The 23,703-nt window shown below is 43.1% G+C and overlaps 1 protein-coding gene across 2 annotated transcripts in view; it reads right to left on the minus strand.

Annotated features, from left to right (window-relative positions):
* The window catches only part of nos1apa (nitric oxide synthase 1 (neuronal) adaptor protein a), a 214,202-nt gene that overhangs the window by 59,810 nt on the left and 130,689 nt on the right, over nucleotides 1-23,703 (minus strand). The window contains exons 6-7 of one of the 2 annotated variants that reach the window (XM_069679904.1): nucleotides 14,408-14,549; nucleotides 7,870-8,039 (exon numbers count right to left, since the gene is read on the minus strand). In XM_069679904.1, the coding sequence (XP_069536005.1) occupies nucleotides 7,870-8,039; nucleotides 14,408-14,549 (312 nt within the window). Of the gene's footprint in view, nucleotides 1-7,854; nucleotides 8,040-14,407; nucleotides 14,550-23,703 lie in introns of both variants that reach the window. The other variant, XM_069679905.1, reaches the window with a different exon arrangement.

Below are 23,703 nucleotides of genomic sequence, written 5' to 3' on the forward strand. Positions count from 1 at the left end.
GTCATTAAGAAGTTGTAAAAGCAGCAGAGAGGGTCTTATGAGGATGAAAATGTTCGTCTTAAGCTTTGATACCTTTGAGTTCAGTTTCCCTACCTCAATCAGTGATTTAGGCAGAATATCCTGCGACCATTTGTGACTTTAAAATGTGTCCTCACTGTGTTTTGTGAGGTATGTTGGGAAAGTTTTCCATAGTGAAAGTTTTGCAGCAATATTCAACCTCAGGAAGGATTTTAATGGTGTTACGTGAAAAACCCAACTAATACAGGATTTTAGAGGTCGACACCAGTTTTAGAGGGAAAAAGATTCAAGTCATCCAATATGACAGAGAATTTTTGAAAGGGCATTTTCTCTGTAAATTATGCAGCGATTTTGCGCAGATGTGACGACGTAAATTCTTGCACAAATAAACTTTGTAAAAGAATTTATAACACCAATATACATTTAAACCAATCTAGTGTAGGTCATGGCTGTTCAGCTGTAATCTCTATTTACAGATTCTACATAGAAATGTAGATTTTGGGGATGGCAAGTGTTCTAGTTTCCGTTTGTACTACACTTGTAGTCCGAGTAATATTGACCAATCACGTATCAGCAGGCTGCGGTGTATGCAGGAGAAACAGTCCGTGTGGAGAGCAAAAGCAGACGGAGCATAATGCACCGTAACAACATCCCTGCTCCCATCAACGTCAACTGACAACGATTTAGCTTCTTATTAATCTCTATAAACAAACATCTGCATGCTAACAGCTAACAATCTGTTCTACATCAAATATTCAACTTCAGATAAATTCCCTGACGCTGTGCCACGAAAGACGTTCAGCGTGACTTCCTCGAATGCATCATGATCGATCCAACCTCCGTTCAACAAACGAGCATTTTAAAAGTAGTTTTCTTCTCCTCTCGATGACAGACCTGACAAAGCTTCATTTTGCCTTCTTACTAATCTGCATCATGATGTTGAAATTTCAGCAAAGGTAAGACCCGTTAATTAAAGTCAATCACAAGAAGAACGTTTGCCTTTTCTGAAAACAATGCAGCACGCAGACATAGAAATCGTTTATCGCTAACCGCTGGCTACACGCCCGGCATGTTCACCGTTGACACCAGAGGCTATATCGTCATCAGACTATATCCGAAACTGGTTCAGCTGTGATGCTCTCCTACATGTGATGCAGGCAGTGCTGTATAAGAGCATGTTATCATTTTTAGATATTTCTCAACATGATTTGTGACCTTTGTCCACTGAGTTTTGGGAATAACAAAATCAAACAATGATGTTCTGGCGCAGTTTAGCATGGTCTTAAAGAGAGATTCAAATTATCAAAGAGGAGCAAAGCATCTCTCAGGCTTCGTGCCTGTTGGCCAAATGACGTAAAATTTTCATCATACTTGGTCACAGTCACTAACAATCTGCTGCCATCCAAAAATACGTGCCACCTTTTAGATAAGGCTTTCCATTTCCTCTGCAATTTCCAACGTGGCTGTTTTCACTTTTATCGCCAGCATGAGGTGGTGGCTTTTTAAATCAAAGGTCTAAAGGCCAGACTCTCAGGGCTTGTTAAGAAATATCTGCACCTGTGCAGCAAATGTGAGGAATTCTGTGCCCTCATATTATCTCTGCTCTGCCTTTGTTGCCTTTTGACTACAGATATTGTTGTCGGTGTCCAAGTTATTCTTAATGTCAGTCTCGGTTCCTTGGCTAATGGCTACCTTGTAACTTTTTAATGATGCCATACGGTCACTCTGTTGCTGACCTTGATTTGCATGCCGGTGTAATTAAAGCTGTGGTTCTCAGCACCCAGAGCCCTATTGGTTTTAATTCCAAGTTTCTCATCCTGACCGGGACGGCCAGGTGAACCCAATTAACTAGCTGCTCTGTTAGAAAAACAGCCTGGCTGTGGATCAGGACTTTGATCCGCTAAACTAATTTTCAGGCCTGGCCTGAGGCTGGTCCTCGTTAGGTTTAAGTCAGAGCGAGTTTATTATTTGAGGTTTAATTAGCACTGCTCCACAACAATAAACCACACATCGCGATGAAGGGTATCTTTCAAAACTTTAAGCCTCAGATCAGCTCAGAAAAGTTATGTGAACAAAATCATCGGATTACTTTATTTAATTGGAGTTTATATTGATTTGTCAAAAGCTTAAATACGCTTCAGGTTTTATTGGTCAGGCTCATGGTTGTATTTGAATTTAATTGAAGTTTAAAAGCTACCTTCGTAACCAGAAACATTTATAGTTGAGCTCACTCATTTTACAGCCACATACAGTTTGGCTTTCCACAAGGCTCCGTACTAGGTCCTCTTTTATTTCTTGTTGTTTTACATCGATGATTTGCATTTGATACCAAATGTCTCTTAGATAGGTTTCCTCTATTGAGTTCTTAGGTGTCATCACTGAGGACAAACTTAACTGGAAAAAAAACAAACATCTACTCTGTCCAAGAAGTTGAGAGAGATATTGGTGTTTTCAGGTGAATAGGACATTTCCTCTCAAGAAAAAACCTTTATCACTGTGATGCATCCTTTCATATCTTATGGCAATATAATATAAAGAAGCACGCATAAAATCAGTTTCTGTTCCACTGTCTTATTACAAAAACTAAATTTAAGAATGGTTTCTCCTGATCATACAGCCTCATTATTTCAAACCCTGGATTTGTTTAACATATCCACCTTCAATGTTAAGCTTTTTTAAGTCAATCTATATAACTTTTCTTTAGTATTACTTTATGATATGTAGAAATTAAGAACTTAAAACAATTACACGCTGGGGAAAACAATTCAGGGAGGCTGCTAAGTCACAAAAAACAATTTGTACGATATTATAACATCTTAAAATCAATTAAAAAAACAGGTATTCTGGTCTGTAGCTGAGTCGCTGCTCTACAAGGGAGCACTCATTGAAACCATGGTGGCCACATACTGTTTCATTTATACATTTTCCAGTCAACGGGTAATGAGTCCTGCACCAGTTTAAGTTTTGCATAGTGGAATAAATTCTGTTTTTGTGACTTTCCAGACTATTCAAAGTTTGCTAAAAAGATCCCCTACTATGCTGTGGATTTGTATCTCAGCAAATATTCATAATAATTCATATAGTCTGTGATTACACCGAAAACCTGCTGATCTTAGCATTCAGCGGTTGCCCAGTCGGCCTCTAAAGGAGCATAGAAGAAAAAGTTAATGAGCACAGATTCCTCAGATCCCCCCCACTGTCAGAGCAGCTGTGCACATGTGTGCATACGCTGTCAATCTGTCATCGAGTCTAAAAAATGTAAATGTATTTAACTACATTTTGAGTTAAAGACAAAGAAACGGCATTTTCACACCATTAACAAGAAAAAAAAGGAAATTGTTTTGAGACGGGAGGTTGAGATTGTGTGAAACTGTCAAAATTGCAAAACAAATTTAATATTCAAATATTCCAGCACGAACCAGTTTGGAAAAAGATATTAAACGTCAGCAGAAAAAGGTGGCTAATGGAGAGGAAAGTCAAGTGATGGAGTAGAATAAGAGAAAGAGGGAGGAGAGACAGACTACCCGTGTGTGGAAGGAACTTTCAGGCCAGTGGAGAATTTGAGCCTTTCAACCAGTCTCATTAAATATTTGGGCTGAACTCATAAAACAATCAGGATGATTCAAATTTTAAAAATCCTGATCCGTCCTTATGAGGTCAAATAAAGGTCAAAAAGATTTTGAGCTCACAAAATACTGTTCACAAACAATTTCACGTTTTTGTAGCTGCAGAAACTATTTGTGTTTGTGTTCTTATAATTTGATTCCCAATATTTTCAACTTTGAGATTTCACAGTCTGAGCTACAGACTGAAACCTAAGTGAACCTGAAGTTACAAACTACGAGCTACAAGTTACAAGCATGACGGGACCAGTATTACCTGGGGACCTCATGTGATTTAGAAAAGACCCCCCTCACGTCTGTGTTTCGTGCAGCGCATTCACACAGGATAAGAAAAATCTGTATTTTACTACAGTTTACAGACATCATCAACCCGGATAAGACTGAAAATGTCAAGGATTCGCATAACATCTGCTTAAAGCCTTAAGCCTGTTGAAAGATAGAAAAACGTGTCGCCGTGCGTATCATCCATCTCATCGTCTTTTGAGATTCCGCTCGTGTGATGAATTTGAGTTTACAATTTCCACCGGAGCCTCCATAATTCTCGACCGGGAAAGAGGCAGGAGAAAGGTGCGGAGACGACAAAAACATTGCATACAAAAACATATTCGTCCCCAAATTACAGAGATGGCGATTTGCACGGGACTAATGTTATCAGATGACCTCTGTGTTTGCCAAAATATGGTAGGTAATTTGCGCTGGAACTTTTACTTTACAAATTACGGATATGGCCGATTAACACAGGATTATGATCACAGACAACCTCCGCAATTAATTACTAGAGATCCCCAGGTAATACTGCTCCAGTGCAAATAGGGCTTCAGTTAACCAGCCGATTAGCTCGCCCCCATGCTGTCACTGATCATCCAATCAGAGGAAGCTAAGTGTCCAATCAGGGCGCAACTGATTCTAGCGTGCATCATCTGCAAAACCAGTCAACACAACAGCAGTGCCTCCAGGCCTGTAAGGAGGCAAGAACAAGAGCTAAGTGCTTCTTCTTCTTCTTCTCATATTATTCGCTGACGTCTGGCCCTGCGACTCTTCTGTACACTACTTAATACTCTGACAAATATAAGGAGCAGGAAAACAATATCAGGACGTCACTTTAAACCTCACTCTTTGCCTTTCGAAAAAAAAAGAAATGTTGACAGTCACTTCAATCAGAGGCGCCGGCCCAGGGGCTCCCGTAACCCATTGGGGCCCATTGCACTGTGGGCTCTTTCAGTAATCCGCCCATGTTAGCTACTGCTTCAAGTATTTTAAAACAAGTGAGGCGCGCTAATTATTAGAGGTCAGAAAAAAAGAGAAGGAGCGAGTGCTGTCAGTGGAGTGCTGCCTGTAGCGCTACACTCATGGATCAGAGTGTTTACAGCTGCCTGACAGCATCTGAGAGCGGGCCGGGGGCAAAGACTCGATCAGAGGGTTTCACAGCCTCACTTAAAAGCACACGCACCCATGAGAACACACACGCACAGACACACAGTCCTTCTCTCTTTGACTAAATGACACATAAAGAAACGTATGCACTGATCTTCTTTTGAGTGTGTTAACATAAGGTAGATGAAAGAGAGGGATTGTTGTACAGCTTTGAAATGACGTTTTGTTTCATGCAATGATCTTGTACACAGCTGTTATCTCCAAACTTTCTCTTTCCAATTTCCTTTGTGGCGATACTCCTCCTGATACCAGAGGGAAGCCTTTTAAAATGAAACGTCCTGACTCAACCTCGTGGACAGAGGTGGGATTGATGCGTGCTCTCGGGAGTCCTCCGGGATCGTTTGAACGCGAGCCGCCGAGGGATTCGTCAGTCTAACGGGAGCTGACAGGGAGAGAATGAACTTTAACACCGACAGGCTGCTTTCCCTTTCATGAGCTTCCAGAGAAACCTCTGTAGTGAATCAGATCCCTCCGCTCGGGAAAATGCACACATGTGGGCTGTAACATACACACAGACGCACGCATCTAACTCAGTGTTACCTTCCCACTCTTGTCTCTGCACATTCCCATTTAATCTGTCAAGCTGCTAAGAGAGACAAATGTGTGGAAATAAAATCAGTACATGTTCATGCAGAGGCAGCTACACAAACTGTAACACACACACACACGCATACAGAAACACAAACAGAAACACACTTCCCTCCAGTGACCTGAGGATAGAGGTCGTCGCTGAGAGCTCGTTGTTTCAGTGATTTCACGCCGTGTTGCTTTCAATCAGCAGCTGTAATGAAAGGTCTCATAACTCTAACGTTAATGGGGCCCAAGGACTGTTGAGCAGCTGAATAACTTGGTTTTGTAACTCTGATTTAGCACCCAGAGTCCTGCACACGAGAGTGTCCATGTGGGGGGAGGGTTTGCAGGAATGTTTAAGTAAGCCTGGAGCCTGAGGTGACATAACATTCTCATTTGGATACTGATGAAAAGTTGAATAAACTCCGGCCTGGAGCGTCGCCTAACAGCTTGTCTGTTTAATTATTTACCATTAATTTGGACTGCCTGAGGAGCTACCTCATTACCCAGAGTTAAACACTGATCAGGGCTTTTCCTGCAAAGGGGAGTTTTTGACACTTTTAGTGGCAAGGTGAAAAAGAACATTTAGAGCTGGATAAACAAAAACATCCCCTTGAACTTTTTGTGCGACCTTTTGACCAACAGCGACGACATATCACTACATGCAGGGAACAGTCACTAGTGCAACATCTTTGTACACCAATGCCACAGCGTCTGTAATAGAGTGGAGCGTCGTATTTTTCCAGAAGGACAGTTGTGTAAACCCGAAAGGCCTTTTTTGGTTATATTTCATGTTTTGTTTTGCCTTCCGAACACTGCAAGGTCCCTCTTTATAAGGCTATAACTAGTTTCTTGTTGAAATGATTTCCCATCATGCTCCAGGTAAAACATTTCAAAGAAGAAAAACAAACACTGGAGCAGAAACAAAAGCAGCTTTTGTCCTCGTGTTACCAGTGGTTTGTGTAATCTGCGGTTATTGAGGATGTAACATTAAATGGGCTAGCATCAGGAGCTAGCAGGCAGCTCCCTCCTCCCTAGTTCAAGCTACCAACCAAGATGACGCCTGCAGCTGCGAGTTGTGCATATTGGCAAAGGGGGGTTCATAAACCAGTGGGTGCCGTCACAGTGGCTCTGTCCGCTTTTTTATACAGTTTAGCAGTGAAGGTGTGTAAACATGATAAGGCTGAGGTTGAAAATCAGTGAGCCGCCCCTTTAATGAGAGGACTGCACGGTGCAGGCTGGCACTGCTGCCTCACAGCTAGAAGGTTCCTGGCTCGAATCATGCTTCGGACACCGTGCATGCGTGGTACTCCGGCTTCCTCACACAGTCCAAAGACATGCTCGTTAGGTTCATTGGTGACTCTACAATGGCCTGTAGGTGTGAGTGTGTAAAAACAGCTGGGATAGGCTCCAGCCCTCCCACAACCCTGAACAGAAGTATAGATAATGGATGGATGGTTCATGAGATAAGGTTGCATCTTAAATTATGGAATGCAAATCCCCAAATGGTTTATAATTGTAATGTTGCAGAAAAATAAATATTTCACTGTGAAATAACAATGTGGATGAAACTATGTTTTAAAGCATAAAACCACACATTGAGCCTCTCCCATCCTCCATCTTTCCCCCCTACTGCTCCCTCTCAATCAGCAAAGCCAGAGGGTGGGAAGTTATAAAAAAAACAAAAACATAAATAAGTGATTGATGCAGAGCCCAAGGTCTCCGGCCAAAGAGCAGCGTAATAAACATCACGCTGAGCCCTCCCCTCTGCCCTCATCAGGCCTTGACGTCATTCCACCGCTGCCTCCATCAAGAACGCAATCACAACCGTGCATGTACGACTGTAAATCAGCAAACAGGCCAGAGAGCATTTCTGGGGTTATAGATGCTGGTGGTGAGTTTCCACAAGCCACAGAGCAGACAGTCTGACTGGGCTGTGTCAAATCTCCAACACTACCCAGGCCGCACAAACACTGACTCATACACTGGACGATCAGGCGGAGTACCCCGGAGCTCAGCTGCTGACAGCTTCTGAGTAGGCACCAAGTAGCGGGAGCTATTTCTGCACACGCTCACTACAAAGCTAAACTTAGAGTTGGTGTTAACTTGATCATTAGTGGTTAATAAAAGCAGGGATGTTTATCATAGTTATTACATTTGATTTCCTGCCAGGTTTACAAGCCCGAACTTGAACGGACTATATACAAACAAAGGGATGATGTACCTTGTTCTCTGAGTGGTTCAGGTCAGGAGGTTTGGCCGTGGCGTCCAGATCAGTGACTCCTCTGTTGGGATTTAAGTCCTCCGCTGCCGGCACCACTATCACTTCCTCCGCGTCGATGTCCGTCTCCTCAGTGACGGACGCCGTCTTCTCCGCGCCCGTTAGCTCCCGAGCTGAGCCGAGGAAAGTACACACACATACAGGTGGTGGATAAGCACGCACGCCTGCATACACACATGTGGGCATGAGCATGTACACAAGCACACATGGGCGGACACACATGGATACATCAAGTGAGAAACATTATCCACAGAAGCAAAGTATACAACATAATTTTGTGCTTTAATTAGAGTGTACATAAAATATATGTTCATCTGTTCAGTAGTACAACTCTTAAACACCCCCTCCAGTGGAAATCAAGTGTTTAACCTTGTAAACATCTCCATGTGGTGTTCTTCATGTGCTACAAGACATATCAGGGACAACATCAGCAGTCATCTCCATGGCTGGGCCTGTCTGCTTTTAAACTGCAGTGTACCAAGGACAGGCTGAACAACACGTTTTCAGATTGGCAGGTTTGAGACGTCACAAACCTAAGGAGCCAATCCCGTTAATGGACAGGGTGATGCTATGCATATCATTATGTGCAGCCTATGGCAACCACTTCAGCGATGTTCGAGCCAGCTGTAACTGTCATCGTAATGTTTGCAAACTCACTACTGACTACTAACATTTATGTTACGACTACTAATGACTACATTTCAAGCTAGGTAAGTTCAACAAGTGTCCACTAAATGATGGCAGAGACGTGTTCTGTTTTCACGACGGAGGGGGCGGTTGGACATTTGCATAGTGGGCGGGGCCTATGCCTCAAGCAGAGCATTTTATATGCCTTAAAACATGACTGGAGCTGATGTTTAAGCAAATAAATAGTAAAGAGTACATTGCAAATATGAAACCAGTACAATCCCAGCTGGAAATGTTTTGTTCTAAGAACGTTCTAAGAATGTTATGTGCGATGTTCTGGTAATGTTTTGACTTGGTTCCCAGAATGTCCCTTTAAATAGTAGGAGAACGTTCTCTTTCAGTGAGAATGTTCAAATCACATTTCAGGAACGTTTTTTAAATCACGTTCTGATAGTTCAGGCCGTACTAACAGACTGAAAAGATCCTCCGGATGTTGCAGTGAGCATGTTCTACCTTTGTTTTTATGTAACTTTGAGCAAATGTTTTATTAAAGGCGTTCTGACATCCCAGGCCTCAATAACATCCTGAAAATATCTTCAGAATGTTGACGTTAAAATGTTTTGTCTTACTTAGTAGTCTTACTTTAAGTTTTAAAGTTATAAGAACTAAATGATAAACATCCTTAAAACGTTCTTTGAATATTAGATTAAAACATTTTCTTATACTAATCAGAACATTTTGAACAGTTTCATGGGCGTCTCCATTTGGTGTTTTGAGCTTTTAAACAGCTTCTTCATTCTTGTTTAGACATTTTTAATGAGACAAATTGGACCAAATTGAACAGACTGTGTTTCAGTGGAGAAGACATCATTAACAGAGATGATCAACAACATCGCTTGTGTAAAAAACACAAAGAATCAACAAAACTGTTTCTCCTTTTTCTGCACTCCACACTTTATTAAAGAAACTCTGAGCCTGTGAAACTAACTTCAGTTTGACATCTTTGTCACAAGTGAAATGTAATTAAATGCAAGGCCACGGCTGGATTCTGATCGCTTTTTTTAAGTTCCAAAACAGAAACTTTGCGTATCTGGCTGTAACTCCTCATACAGAAAAGGGATGGTTAGGTAAATTATTAACCTGACTTAAGTGTGTTTGACTTTCTTTCCTTCATCAGAGATTTACTGACTCACACCAGATCTTATCAGGCATTCAGTGTGCATTTCTCTTTCTTCCCGTTTCCTCTCTCCTTCCCCCTCTTTCCTCTTCACTGCTGCAACATCCTCTCCCCTCATCCTCTTCCTCCACCGCTCACCTCCACCTCAATCCTCATCTGCCTCCATTTTACTCCCCTTCTTTCTTCTGTGCGCCCAACCATTAGTGCTGTCCTCTCTCTCTCCACTTCATCTACTATAATCTTCACAAAACGGCTGCCAGAGCTACCCTCACCTCTCTCTCCATTACCACCTCTCTTCATCCTCCTTTTAGCCCAGCTATCAGTGCTGTCCTGCCTCCCCACCCGACCCAAACGCTTCGTCTTCCTCCCAAAGTTTACCTTTTCTCTGCCCTTGCTTGCATCCTCAGGTTAAAGTTATCATAAACTAAATGCGATGCATTTGCAGGATACGATATGTGTTTACACTTATAGACCCTTGCAGATTTATCACTAGGCTTTTACTGAAACTGATACTGATACTGTCTGTGTTCATGCAGATGTTTCAGTTGCTATGTATGTGCTATATATGTTTTATGGCATGTGTTTTTGTCACCGTTATTACTAGTTTGCAGCGACTTGCAGTTGTGGTATTTGTAAATACATATAATTCTTCTTAGACAGTTTGTGAGTTTGCTGTTTTTATCCTTTAAAGGTCCAGGGTGAAGGATCAAGTGGCATCCAGCTGTTGCAGATTTTAACAAACTTGCAACTGCTTCCCTCTCTCTGGGGAACTATGTTCTGGCCTTGTGATTATACACTAATGTAAACATACTTATGATCATTATAAATCATTTCTGCCAAAGATCCCCTAAAACACACACCAGCCCTTTAGCTTACTGCACTGTGGAGTCCTGGGCAGCCATAATGGGCTTGGGTGATAAATCAGCGTGTCTAAAATGTGCAGAATAGTCCTGTTTATCCTTTAGGCTAATATGTGACTCATTGCAACATGTGTGAGTTCTGTCTTGACCAAATGTGCTACAACAACAGAACAACAAAGTGAAATGTTCTGCCATAATTAGGCCACTGGCTCTTAGAAAACTACTGAACAAGTCAAATGAAGATTTATTTGATCAGTATATTATCATGTGCTTAGTGATGATCTGAAGGGATCTTGTTGCTTGTGGCTCTGTTACGTCTTAAGTTAATGTCAGCTGTAATCTGTATTTACAGGGACGTGGATTTTAGGGATGGCAAGTGTTCTGGTTTCTGTTTGTACTACGCTTGTAGTCCGAGTAATATTGACCAATCACGTATCAGCAGGCTGCGGCGCATGCAGGAAAAACAGTCTGTGAGGAGAGCAAAAGAAGGCGGAGCGTAATACACCGTGATGACATCCCGGCTCACATCAGCCACGTCTGATGATGATTTAGCTTCTTAGAGAACAAAACATCTGCAGCAAGTTCAGCTAACATTCTGCTCTTGATCTAAAATTCCCTTGACGCTGTTTCACGGAAGACGTTCAGCATTCAGATTTCCCGACTTCCATAAATGCATCATGTCCAATCCGACCTCCATTCAACTCCGTTTAAAGTCTAAAGTTTAAATCTTCTCCTCTTGAGGACAGACCTGACAAAGCTTCATTTTGACTTGTTACTAATCTGCATCATGATGTCTTAATCTCGGCAAAGGTAAGACCCGTTAATTAAAGTAAACAATGCAGCACGCGGAAAAGGAAGTCTTGACTGGAAGTCGTTTATCACTAACCGCTAGCTACATGCCTGACGTGTTCACGGTTGTCCCCAGACTCTGTATCGTCGTCAGACCATAGCCGATGGGATCCGAGATTAATGTTCCACAGTTTCCCTTTATTTTCCACAAAGCAGGATTTATTATTCTCAGCGATGTAAGCCATTTTTACAGTTTCTTATTTGTTTATAAGATTACATTGCTCACTTTCCGTTGCATCATTTTGTACATTTACTCTGAAACTTTCCTCCAGCATAAAACATCTCTTGCTCTACATTTCCTCCTCTTTTCTTTGGACTCCCTGCTGTTCAACCCAGTTCTCCTTCCCCTCTCCTTCTCTCCTCCTCACTTCATATTTCATCTTTTCCTCTCGTCCTCCATGATCCCAAGTCCCCTTTTTCCCTCTGTCATCTCTTCTTCCTTCCTATCTGCTCATTCTCCCAGCTTTCTGTTTCTCTAATCCTCTATCTCCCGCTCTTCTCTCCCCTCTCCTTTCATTGAGTGATAATTAGTTCTTCAGATAAGCTCATTGGCTGTGTGTGACGGCTCTTGTGTAGCTTAACCCACCATGACAGTGAGAGTGTGAGTGCTGTGTGTGCAGGCCTGAGTTTGTATGCATGTGGGGTCCTTTCGGGTTGTGTGGATGTACAGTTATAGTGCGTGGGTGATCTCCGGGCTCATCAGCATGTGAAAGGGAGCTCGTCTCTGGAGGGCTGGAGGGGGGTCTGTGGAGATAATGTGCCCCGGCCTGGTGCTCTCAGATGGGGACAGGGAGGGTGGCCAGCGTCTGCTGCTGTAATCACTGGAACGATGGCGTGAAAGAGATCTGTTCCTCTGGTTTTCCAACCGCTGAATCCCCGTGTGTGTGCTCTCAGACCCCCTCGGAGCCACGTGTCCCCGTGCTGCAGTGAAGCCCGTCCTGTCGAGGCACGAGGCGACGGATAAAAGCAGCTCAGCCCACTGGTTTTGTGTGGAGCCTTCTCTCTTTGGGTTGACTCATCCGTGACATTCACTCCAGCATCGCCCTCTCTTGCTTGCCAACTTGGGCACAATGCAGACAGGAGTGTGAATGTGTGTGTTGTGGTTGTCTGCCTGTGCTATCTAACAACATATGACTGTGCGAGGTGTGTAGGTATTTGTGTGCATTGGGGAATATGTGGCAAAGACTCCAAATTTTACACTACTTTATATTCAACTTCCACATGGCCTTTAAATACAGTTTGATACCTTTAGTTTTATTCCCTGACCTAAAAACACCGTCCTCTCCTGGTGTGTCTTTGTAAAGGGATGTCGGTGCTCTGCACTACTACGCGGCTGCAGACTTTTACATGAGGGTAAATGGATCCAGGCTTCTTCTTCCTGGAACTCTTCCTGCCTCTATCAAACCCAGAAACCTACAGCCCTGTCTTTAAATTATGGCGGCACGATACGAGGAAAACCTGCGATATGCGTTTACATTTTTTTGCGATGATACGATGTCTGATAAATGAGGAAATACTGAAGTGTGCATTTTCATTTTAAAGTTACAGTTCCTGCGTCTTTCGGCTGTGCTGCATATTTTCAACATGTCTACCTGTGTTTGTGTTCTCTCCTGAATTTAAAATGACTCCTAATAGCATAATAGTTTGTCTTTTTCATCTATCACATCATAGCTCTACTCAAATAGCTGAGGCTTCATCTGATTGGCCAAACGGTGGGAATACATGGTGCATGTTTCCAGGGCTTCTATCTGACAGTAAGAATGATAGCATGCTGAGTTTAAACGCGTGGCACGTGTACTTAAAGTGGGAGTCTTGAAGATCTCTGTTTCGTTCTCTCTGGCGGCACCTGTGGTGATAAATGGTAATTGCAGGAGCACACTTCCCAGATATCCAGACAGTGTTGCGTGTGTGTCGTCCACGGTTGGCTCCGGTTGTAACTCTTGATTTTCCTCACTGACGGTCGCTTTCCTTTTTAGACTGTTTGCCTTCATCTGAGCGTCGAGTTTGTTTCTTTTTCTTTGGATTTTCACTCATTTTTGAAGTTGTATCTGTAGTCAATGAAAATCTTCCAGATTATCACGTTATATCATTTGTCTTTTGAGACGTTTTTAGTTTGCATGTTCATACAGCGATAGCGATGAAAGATTCCTTGTACAGTCTTCACTTCACATTTTAAAGGAATACTCCAGTGTGTTACACCTTATGTTTCTGTCAAGACTTCGGCCTCTCTCTGACAGCGCAAGGTTCCCTGATGTGCCTAAGGTGTCTGTGTGTGTGTATTTATGGACTTGTGGAGATGTGTGCCAGTGCAAACATTTGATTTGTACCTCCTCCTGGAACAAGGACCACTACACAAAGAGCCAAGATGGACCACAGCAGAAGAAAAATAATGTTGTTTTTGAGAAAAGTCTCAATTTTTTTAAGTTACCAGCCGCTGCTATCAGTGTTACTCCAGCCATACAGGAACACTTTGTACATTCAACTGTGGGAAAACAAATAAATAATAATAAGAATGGCCTCCTCCTTCATGAGAGACTTTATCTGTTTTTCTTTCTTTCAATTTGTCACTGAATTCCTCTCATGAACCTTCAAGGTTGCAGCGGGTACGCTTTCCCTTCAACAACATTGATTAAAATGCAGCGCTCCCTCACAAAACATTCACCCTGCACTCGGTCACTCCTCTGACTAACGTCGCCCTTTGATTCTTCAATGTCACAACACAGAAGCAAACAAGCTGAAAGCACAAGTCACTACTTTCTCTGATAAAAGGTAAGCAGCATACAAACATCAGCGTCAACAGCTCCTTGAGAAAAGATCAGCAGTGCTTTAAATTTACACACAATGCAGGCCGCTCTGAATGCGACGCTGACTTTTGACCAGGTACCTGTTGTTCTTTGCGTCTTTGTGTGTGTGTGTGTGTGTGTGTGTGTGTGTGTGTGTGTGTGTGCGTGTGTGCGTGTGTGTGTACCTGTGATGGAGGAGTCGTTGCCGTTCTTTTCGCTGTGGCAGTCCTCCTGTCCGTCTGCGTTCTGCTGCGTGTGCAGCAGACTCAGTTTGTGACAAACCTCAAACGCCTGGCCGACCGTCCGAACAATACGCATGGCCTGACTCTGTGTGGAGAGGGAGAGAGAGACACAGAAAGACATGCCGTTTTTTAGGTGTTCAGAACAAACCACGAAGCGTAAAATCACTTATCACATGTGCTGCAACTTTTTGCAAGAGTTGCCTGGATGTAGCTTTGCCCCTGAAATGTGCATTTTGTACCACACATAGGCAGAAGTGCAGTGCAATTATATATGTAGGCCAGAAAATCAGTGTCACGTGGACCATTGGTGTCATCCCAGTCTCAGGTAGAGGTGGCTGTCTGTGTTTGCTGTCCAAACTCAGTGAATAATCACAATAACATTTCTCTCTCTGTCTGGGTTATTCCGTTGTCCTCAGGTGCACAGATGCATGCGTCTGTTATCTCGTCTCCTCTCCGCTTTCCGCCCCGCTCTGAAAAAGGCCCGGTCAAGTGAAAGCAACTTGTGTCTGCTATCAGCCATTTGTCTGGCTCGTCACAGCAGAGAGGTGCAGAAAAGATTTCATTTTAAGGCAGTGAGGCCTGGCCGCCGAACAGCACTCATCCTCAGCTGAATGAGCAGAACAGATGCAGCGTGGCCTGAGAGCCTGATCAGAATCAAGACTCAATCCTTTCCTGTGGACCCGTCTGAAGCTTCAAAGTGTTCAGTCCAGATCACTATCACAACATTATGTGGCTCTAGGATTAGGAGCAGATGGGAAATTAGGATCGGCCGGGTGTTTAATCTTTATTAAGAACTTTAACTGGTTTTGGCCATGTTTGCAAAATCCACTCTGTTCAGTGGTGAGGTTTTTCTGCAGTCTATGTAATATCTTTTTATTTCATTTTGTTCATTAAAACTTCTTCAGCTTCATTTTGTGCTGCTGTTTCCATGTTTCCAACACAATCAGAGCAGCGGCTACGACCAACAACGGCTCAGCAGCTTTTGTGTCCCTCGTTTCATTATGTTTAGTGACCTTAAAGTTGTAATCTCGATGATCTCAGTTTCGTTCTCTTTGGCGGCACCTATGTCGACAAACGGTAATCACAAGAGCACACTTCACAGATATCTAGACAGTGTTGCATGTGTGACGTCCACGGTTGGCTCCGGTTGTAACTGTTGATTTTCCTGGCTGACGGTCGCTTTCCTTTTCAGACTGTTTGCTTCATCTGAGCGTCGAGTTTGTTTCTTTTTCTTTGGATTTTCTCTTATTGTTGAAGTTGTATCTGTAGTCATCCATCTTTCCTTTGTTTGTTCAGCCATAGTAGATTACTGTTTACTCGCAACACTTGCAGAGACCGGAAAAGCAGCCGCTTAGCTCCGCCTACCCTCTCTGGCAGACCAACCACTGCTGGCTGATGGAAAACGCATCACTGAGTGGGTGCCACAGACACATAGTCTGTAATACTGCAAATGCAAAGGCTTTCATCAGTGGGCCATAGGCTCAATCACCATTGTGTTACCTCATTTGTTGATAGATAGAGACTTAACAAACATTTATTTACATGAAAATCTTCGAGATTATATCTTTAAATGAAAGTCGCTGACCATATGCTGCCACTTCAAACAGATTAAACCTTTAATGGCTATATTAGGCACAATTCGTGGAAATCTGGTTATAATAAAAGTCTAATTTTTGAGAATAAAGTGACACAAACAATAGCAACAGACAATGTGGCATACACTAACATAAAAATGTCAATCGAAGAGGGAAGATTAATCAGGAGTGCCTGTTGTGAAGGTGATTACGCTTGTGACACCATACAGCGTCAGCAATTATCCTTTTTTGTCTTTTCAGTTTATAAGGTATCCTCAAACAACAGTGGTGTCCATGAACACAATTGTAGAACATTAAAACTGCAATACCTCACATGCATTCAAAGTATAGAAAAGTTATTACAGATTATCAAAGTTGTTTCAACTCTTTCCTTTTGAAATCTAGTGGAAATGTTATCAACAGTACGGTTAATGTCTCCAAAAACAGTAAATAAGCAGTTAAGTTCTTTCACACCGATATCCATCCATCAATTATCTACACCGCTCATCCTGTTCAAGGTCGTGGGGGCGCTGGAGCCTATCCCAGCTGTCATTGGGCGAGAAGCGGGGTTACACCCTGGACTGATCGCCAGTCAATCACAGAGCTGACACATCGAGACGGACAACCTTTCACGCTCACACTCACACCTACGGGCAATTATAGAGTCACCATGATCCTAGCGAGCATGTCTTTTGGACTGTGGGAGAAAGCCGAAGCACCGGGGAGGGAGCCCACGCATGCACGGGGAGAACATGCAAACTCTTCTAGCTGTGAGGCTCACCACTGCACCACCATGCAGCCCCAAACCGAAGTCATAACCTAAATTAAAAGCCCACAGGAAAAGACTTAACCATCATTAGCTGGTAAAATGTGAACCTCTGACATCTGTCTTTTCTAATTTCCTTGCAATAAGTTTTAATATCCTGAAACAGACAAGACAGGAGGCTCTACCTTTGACTAAAGATCATATAAATGATTATCACTTGAAGTCTGTCTTTGAGCGGCAAAGCAGGCTTCAGTCGGCAGACAGATGAATCTAGACATCTGTGGAGGTGGGCATGGCTGACACGCAGCTGCAGGAGGGAGAGGTGTGGGGATGGCTCAGGAAAGCAGCACCAGGTGACTTAATTGGCACAGCTGGCGCTCACTTAAGCTAATTTTGCTCTCCCTTCTTATGCAGTAGTGTGCCGGACCTCGGGTCGGCTCGCACACGGGAAAGGAGCTGAAGCTCGGGCGATGCGCTGAAGATTATATATTGTTTAACTGTTAACTGCTGATCGGTGTAGCCGGACAGCGGAGGCGCACTGCTTCAAGAACGTTCTGGTTATTTATAGTGTGTGGAGCCAGGAGTCAGAAAAAGAAAGTACAAACCACAAGCGATCTTCCTGCTGTGTGTGTGTGTGTGTGTGCTGGGGGAGACGTGCTACAGCATCAAACTAAAAATCTATGGAAAAAGGAAAAACAATACAGGGTCGGGAGTATTTTCATGTTTTGGACTTCAGAGCCACATGAGAATTATGGTTTTAGTTTCAGCTGAATTTGCACTTCTTCTGCTCGGGATGTGGGTATCTCATTTTTGTTGTAAGCCGTCCATCCTTTACTTATGTTTCTTCTTCTCCCTCCCGACCTGCCGTTCTGTTTTCATGCTGTGCTGTTCTGTTCCTCTCCATCTCCTTCATCATCCATCAATCAGCCCCACGTCTCCTCCTCCTGTTCTCTTCCTCCTTTGTGTTCAAACTTTGGTCCTCAGCCTGACAGCTAACACAGCGTTCCCTTGAGACGTTTACAGAGGCAGGTATGGACGGTGTGACAGCAGTTGCTTGTGTTATTGCGTAAAGTGAACCAACCAAAGGCTCAAGGTCCCCTGACTCCTACGCTGATTATCTGAGTCTCTTTCTTTTCCTTCATACCCTCTCTGTGTATTTGCTTGTTACCCATTGATCTGTGTCAAAACAGCTCAAAACGGGCTGAAGTAATGGATAACATATGTTATGTGGCCTGGGAACACCTTAGGACTCAGCAGAAGGAGCTGACAAACGTTGATTTTGAGCGTGATGTCTGGACTAAGTTTCTTAGTCTGCTGCAACTATGGCCCGACCCCGAAAGAAACTTAAAGGAGGAAAAAAAAGACCTTTTATACAAGACAAAAATGTAAAGTTTTTCAATGCAGTCAGATAATAGAACTGCTTTGCCATATTGTTTTCACTTCCTTATTAGATATAGTAAAATTCAGTTTGAAGAAAAGGGTATGAAGAAAACAATGTCCTCTGGTCCCCCTCGTGAACAGCACTTTGTCGTTTCCATAATTTTGTATTTTTTTTAGTTTGTTGTCTCTTCTACAAACCGCTGACACAAACTGCTGATCCGACACGGCACGCTGCAGGTGTAGTAACACGTATGTGTTGCGGTCCACATAAAGTAGTGCCAAATAAAGAGGCGTTCTAACTGAAAAGTGAAATGCGGTGAATTATTCAAATATAGCGTATTTATTTATATTTATTTATTCCTTATGAGTGGACACATTACGTGTGGAATCGACCCTATCTGCAGCGGCATATAGCCGAGCTTCCATGCCGACACTCCGGCCGGTCTCTAAACACCAGGGCCGTGCTGACCGGCATCCACTGTATGTGGTACACTTACTATTGATAAGTATCTCATACAACCCCACTTCAAACAAACCGAACTATCCCTTTAAGAGGTGATGTCACATCTCTGCATTAAACTGTTTCAGGGTCCAAGCCGCTTCATCGTCTCCTATTTACAATTTGCCACAGTGCTGTTTTACTAACCTGAAAACTAACTTGATTATTGCTAACGCTTCATCACAGACATGCACCGTCATGATCGCCAGTGCAGCCACCACCCTCACAACAATCAACGTTACTGTAGGCTGCCAGCTACCGCTAGCTACCGGCGCTGTAGGACTGCAAAGTCGACATGGCAAAAACAGATGGTAGGCTGTAATTTGTGTGTGTTTTGAATGTGTTTAAATAAAAATACATTTTAATAGTGTTGAAATAACTTGTATACACATTCTTATTAATACACTATAGAAAACCTTTTTCCCTCTGAGATACCCTCAAAAACAGACTGCGTCTTATATTCTGGATTTTACGGTATGTGCTTATGTTAGTGATTTTTTGTTTCCTGTTTTATTTTGAAAGTCTGTGAGTTCCTGTCCTTATATCTCCTGGTCTATTGACTATCCCCACCTGTGCTCATTACTCACCTCCCCATGATTGTGTCATTAGCCAACCTGTTTCACACTCCCTTGTTTTCCCGGCTCCTCCGCCATGTTGTCTTTGTTCGTCCTTGTGTGTAATCGCTTTCCATAATTCCCTTCTGCTGTTCTCTACAGTTTCTGACTTTGCCTTGTGTCTTTGTTTGTGGATTTTCGCCCGTTCCCTGACTGGATTTGTTGCCGTTTTTGGACTGACCTCCTGTGTATCACTGCCCAGTTTGCGAGCAAAGACAAAGCTTTTTGCACTTCACCTTGTGTTCTTTTGCAATCTCTGTGATCTAGTCTCAAATCTGCCCAATCCCACTGTAAAAGCTGCATTATTGTTTGATAGAAGAAGATTTTTTCCAACAGGGGAAATATCTGTCATTGAGCAAGAAAACAGACGTATTTTGATGCTTTTAGAGGCTATCCATGTAGGGGTCATACTGAATAAAAGAACTCAGAGAAATCCAAGAAGTTGGCTGGTTTTTAATATTTGAAACTGAACATTTAATGCAGAGTTGGGTAGGAAATGAAAATGTATATATTGGGTCCAAAAGTGCAGCTGGCAGCTCCAGCGTAGCACTCAGTCTTTGGTGAGTCTGTCTAAGTGCACTACAGAGGTCAATAAAATGTCTTTGCAGCGTCCCAGCTTAATAGTCACAGACCAGTGTGAGAATATTTCTATAACTCTGTACATTTAGAAAATCTATCCTAAAAATACCTCAAAGCCAGTAAAGGGACTTGGATGTGATCACAGTTCTTTGTTCCAGTTAAACTCTGCCAGCAGCGTTTTTAAAGCTGAAATTGTTTTATAGACTTTTTTTCTTGGCAATCTGAAGAGCAATGTATTACATTATTTAAGCCTAATTATAATGAAAGCATGCACAAGCTGTTTCCCCAGGAGAGAGGAAAGCTTTGACCTTTGAAATGGTCTTTGAATTACAGAGGCCTGCTTTGCTTACGTTCTTTATCGAACAGAAAAATGGAGCATGGAAATGTCTGGCCTGTGATGATATCTGCTGAGATGGAGGAGCTAATCACGAGTTTCTCTCTTTGATTTCTCGGAGCAGTAATTAGGGCTTCAGTTTTGTCCTGTTTGAAGTCAATCAGGACAACTAACAGGCAAAGTTTGAAGCAGTAAATCTAGTCATGAGGGGAAACTGTGAAACTCGCTTTATATACCACTGCTTTGGCCATTTGTTCAAAGGCTGAAAAAGACACTCTCACTACTCTTGTGGACATGAGAGCAATTTCTCTTCTTTCTAGGTCGAAAAAGCAATCATAGCATGACTTTGTTTTACTGTTGCAAAACCTCTTAGAGCGCCTTAAGACAAACAATCGCAGCAGCCTCGTTTGTTTGAATCGATCTACCACATTGGCAAGGCGCTCGCAATGAAACGAGGCACTTTCACGCCTCTCCATGTTCTATGTCTACTGTTGACCTGGCTATCATCACAACCAAGCTGGTTTCCTAACTTTGATCTATTATCTTCCTTGAGCAATAACCTAGTGTTTTCAGTTGGCTAAACCAGGGTGTTCCCAACTGGGTTGCAGACTGGTACCGGGCCCGGTACTCAATTCCACAGGAAAATCTCAGACCCGATCTCAGACCCTGGCTTCGCAACTCATGATATGAAACTTTGATCATGAAGCCTGATGCTCCCCTACAGCTCTGTCTCCTCCGCACGCAGCATGATAACTCTGATAAACTACACGTGGATCACCTCCGGCTCATCTCATTCACAGCATGTGGAGATGTATTTTATGCTTTATAAAGGTTGCTCACAGAAATACGGGACAGATCGCAACCCTATTGACTCAGGGTCAGAGCATGAGAAGCACACACAGATCTGTGTCCCCACTGCGCTGAGCAGATTCCCAAGGATCGGGAAGAATACCCAGAACTTGCCACAATAGCATTGAACCCCGGGCTTAACCGTGTCTTATCCATACAGACAGACGATCACAAAAAACACTAATTGAGATAGTTTTTTTGAACAATGAAATGGGTCGTTCTGGAAGATAAAGAGAAAGACTAATTTGTTCTTGTTCCCAGTTTGCCCCCTTGGTACCCTTTATCAATTGATATCAGCCCCCGTCTGCTAGAAGTATTGAAATGGTTGCAGTTTGGTTACGTTTAGGCTTCAAAACTACTTAGTTAGGTTTAGAAAATTCATGGTTTGGGCTAAAATGAAAGTCAAGGTTGGTTTGGGCTAAAATAAGCCGCTTTCCCACTGGTCAAAAAAACCCACTGACACCAGCTAACACCCAGCTTTTTTGCTTAGTGGGAAAGGATACAATCTGCATTCAGACCCGGGTCAAATGACTCTGCAGTAGACCCGGGTAATTATCGCCTCAGTTCCGATCGGCATTGATGGGAACACCAAACCTGTGTCGACACACTAATCTCCGCCCCCTTTCCGGCGTGAATCTCCGTCTGTAACTTCTGCGACTCCTTGTCATCTTAGCTACAAATTCCGCCCGTCTCCGTCCGAGCAGCGCTCGAACATCGTTCCAAATTTGTCTGCACTGAGTTTGATAAACAGACTGAATAATAATAAGTAATAGATACAATAAAGATTTATCCACTGCAACATCTTGTTGTTTACTAACCCTGTTTCGGGTGCGTGTGTCAGACAGTGACGCAGCAGAAAAGAAGCCGAAAGGAGTTTACTCCACTGGCAATTGGAACAGAGATAATTGGCATCCAAAAGCGGGTCTTCCCGGGTCTGAAAAAGTCGTTGAGTCGTCAATCCAGCCCCACATGCTTGATTTTATTGTAGAAAGCCTGATATCACATTGTTGCTCTCAGTGTCTGATATCGCCCCTTATGGTTTTGCATTGGAATTTGTAGAGAGCCTGGTGTGTCTCTCATTCAGGAGCCTAAGGGTACCTTTTGTGTCCTTGTGAGATGCTGAGGGGCACGGCAAAGTGTCGTTCTGAAAAGACCCCGTCAGGATGTTTGGTAAAAGCCTTAACGGCAACCATTTTTCGTTTACAAATGTTCCCTGTCAGTCTTCTGCGTTACTTAAACCTCTGCTGGATAGACAGTCCCCTTCAACACACTAATCTTTTTCATTCAGCTCAGTTCTTACGGTTGACGGTCGTCCTGTGCCTAAGACATTTTATGTCCTGAGCCAATTCTCAAATGGATCTCCAATTCTGGCGGCTGACAAAGCTGTAAAGAGATTTGTCACTCAATGGCAAAGCCTGCACATAACCTGCTGTTAAGACAGGAAATGCTTCTGAAGTTGTACATTTGTCACCATCTCTGTCTAGCTCTCGCTCTGTCTCTATCGCTCTCTACATCACTCTCCTCTCTGTCAATCCAACCGAATAAATGTACCCTCTCTGTATCTGGAGCGTTCTATCTCTCTCCTCTCTATACATCAAGCTGCCAGTGAGCTGGATCCCTGCAGCACAGTATTCTCTCTTCGTGGCCGTACGATACGGCCTCATCAAAAGCACATGCATTATTTATCCCGGATTACCCTCAGAGGATTAGCAGTGCTTTCACTGTCCTCTTGGAAGTCTTGGCACAAGAAGAGATAAGGGACAAAAGGCAATATAATGCAATCAAGGAAAAAGCAGGATAAATAATGAAAGGTATAATGCACAAGGTATTGGTAGTGTAGAAGTGGAGGTTCCCTGATCACCGGCTTACTGCTATAATCATTAGGGCACAGCCTGGTCTGATGTTCATGAATCCCTCTGATTGCCTGAAGGAAATTAGTAAGACAGGAGGAAGAAATTAAACTGGGCACAGAGCGAGTGTGTGAGCGCACTGCAGAGGAACATCATAAGACCCGAATAAGTGCCAATCAAAGGACAGGTTTGTGTGTGACTGTGATTGAGTGTGAGAGCACGAAGTAAGTGGAGTGTGATGAAATGTAGTCGCGATGGCTCACTGACTCTTCTGGACCATTAGCTCGACTCCCAGGCTGTCGCTAAGCAAGGATACATCCTACATACACACACTGCAGCGTCACGCTAGAGCAAGCTATCACACCTTTATGTTTTTTTACAACAGACCATACACTATATTAAAGAAGTGGACATTGCCATTGTTAAATCAGCCATTGGTTTTGAAGCCCTGAGTTTGGAACATTGGTCGTTGCCGTTTTGTTTTTTCGAGAGAACTACATATTTGAATGAGAGGGTGGACACGCATTACAACACATCTACCCCGATCAAACATAAGATAGCCAAGCCCTGAAGCATACCCTGCCTTGTCCTCCATTTTCCTGTTGATAGGACAATGACTTACAGTTATAATGTTGCGATTTTAGACGGTAAACTCGTAAGGAAAATGTTGAAAATCGAGTGAATGGTAGGCCAATTCTCTCATAGACTTTATGCTATGATCCTCGGGGTTCAGTGTGTTCGTTTTGTTCTGTTTGTGGTGCAGTTCCTCTCCCTTCAATCCATCAGTTAGGTGC

Source organism: Semicossyphus pulcher, unplaced genomic scaffold (assembly GCF_022749685.1).
Source record: "Semicossyphus pulcher isolate SPU_LCO1_2020_fin unplaced genomic scaffold, fSemPul1.0.p SCAF_4, whole genome shotgun sequence".
Taxonomy (NCBI): Eukaryota; Metazoa; Chordata; class Actinopteri; order Labriformes; family Labridae; genus Semicossyphus; species Semicossyphus pulcher.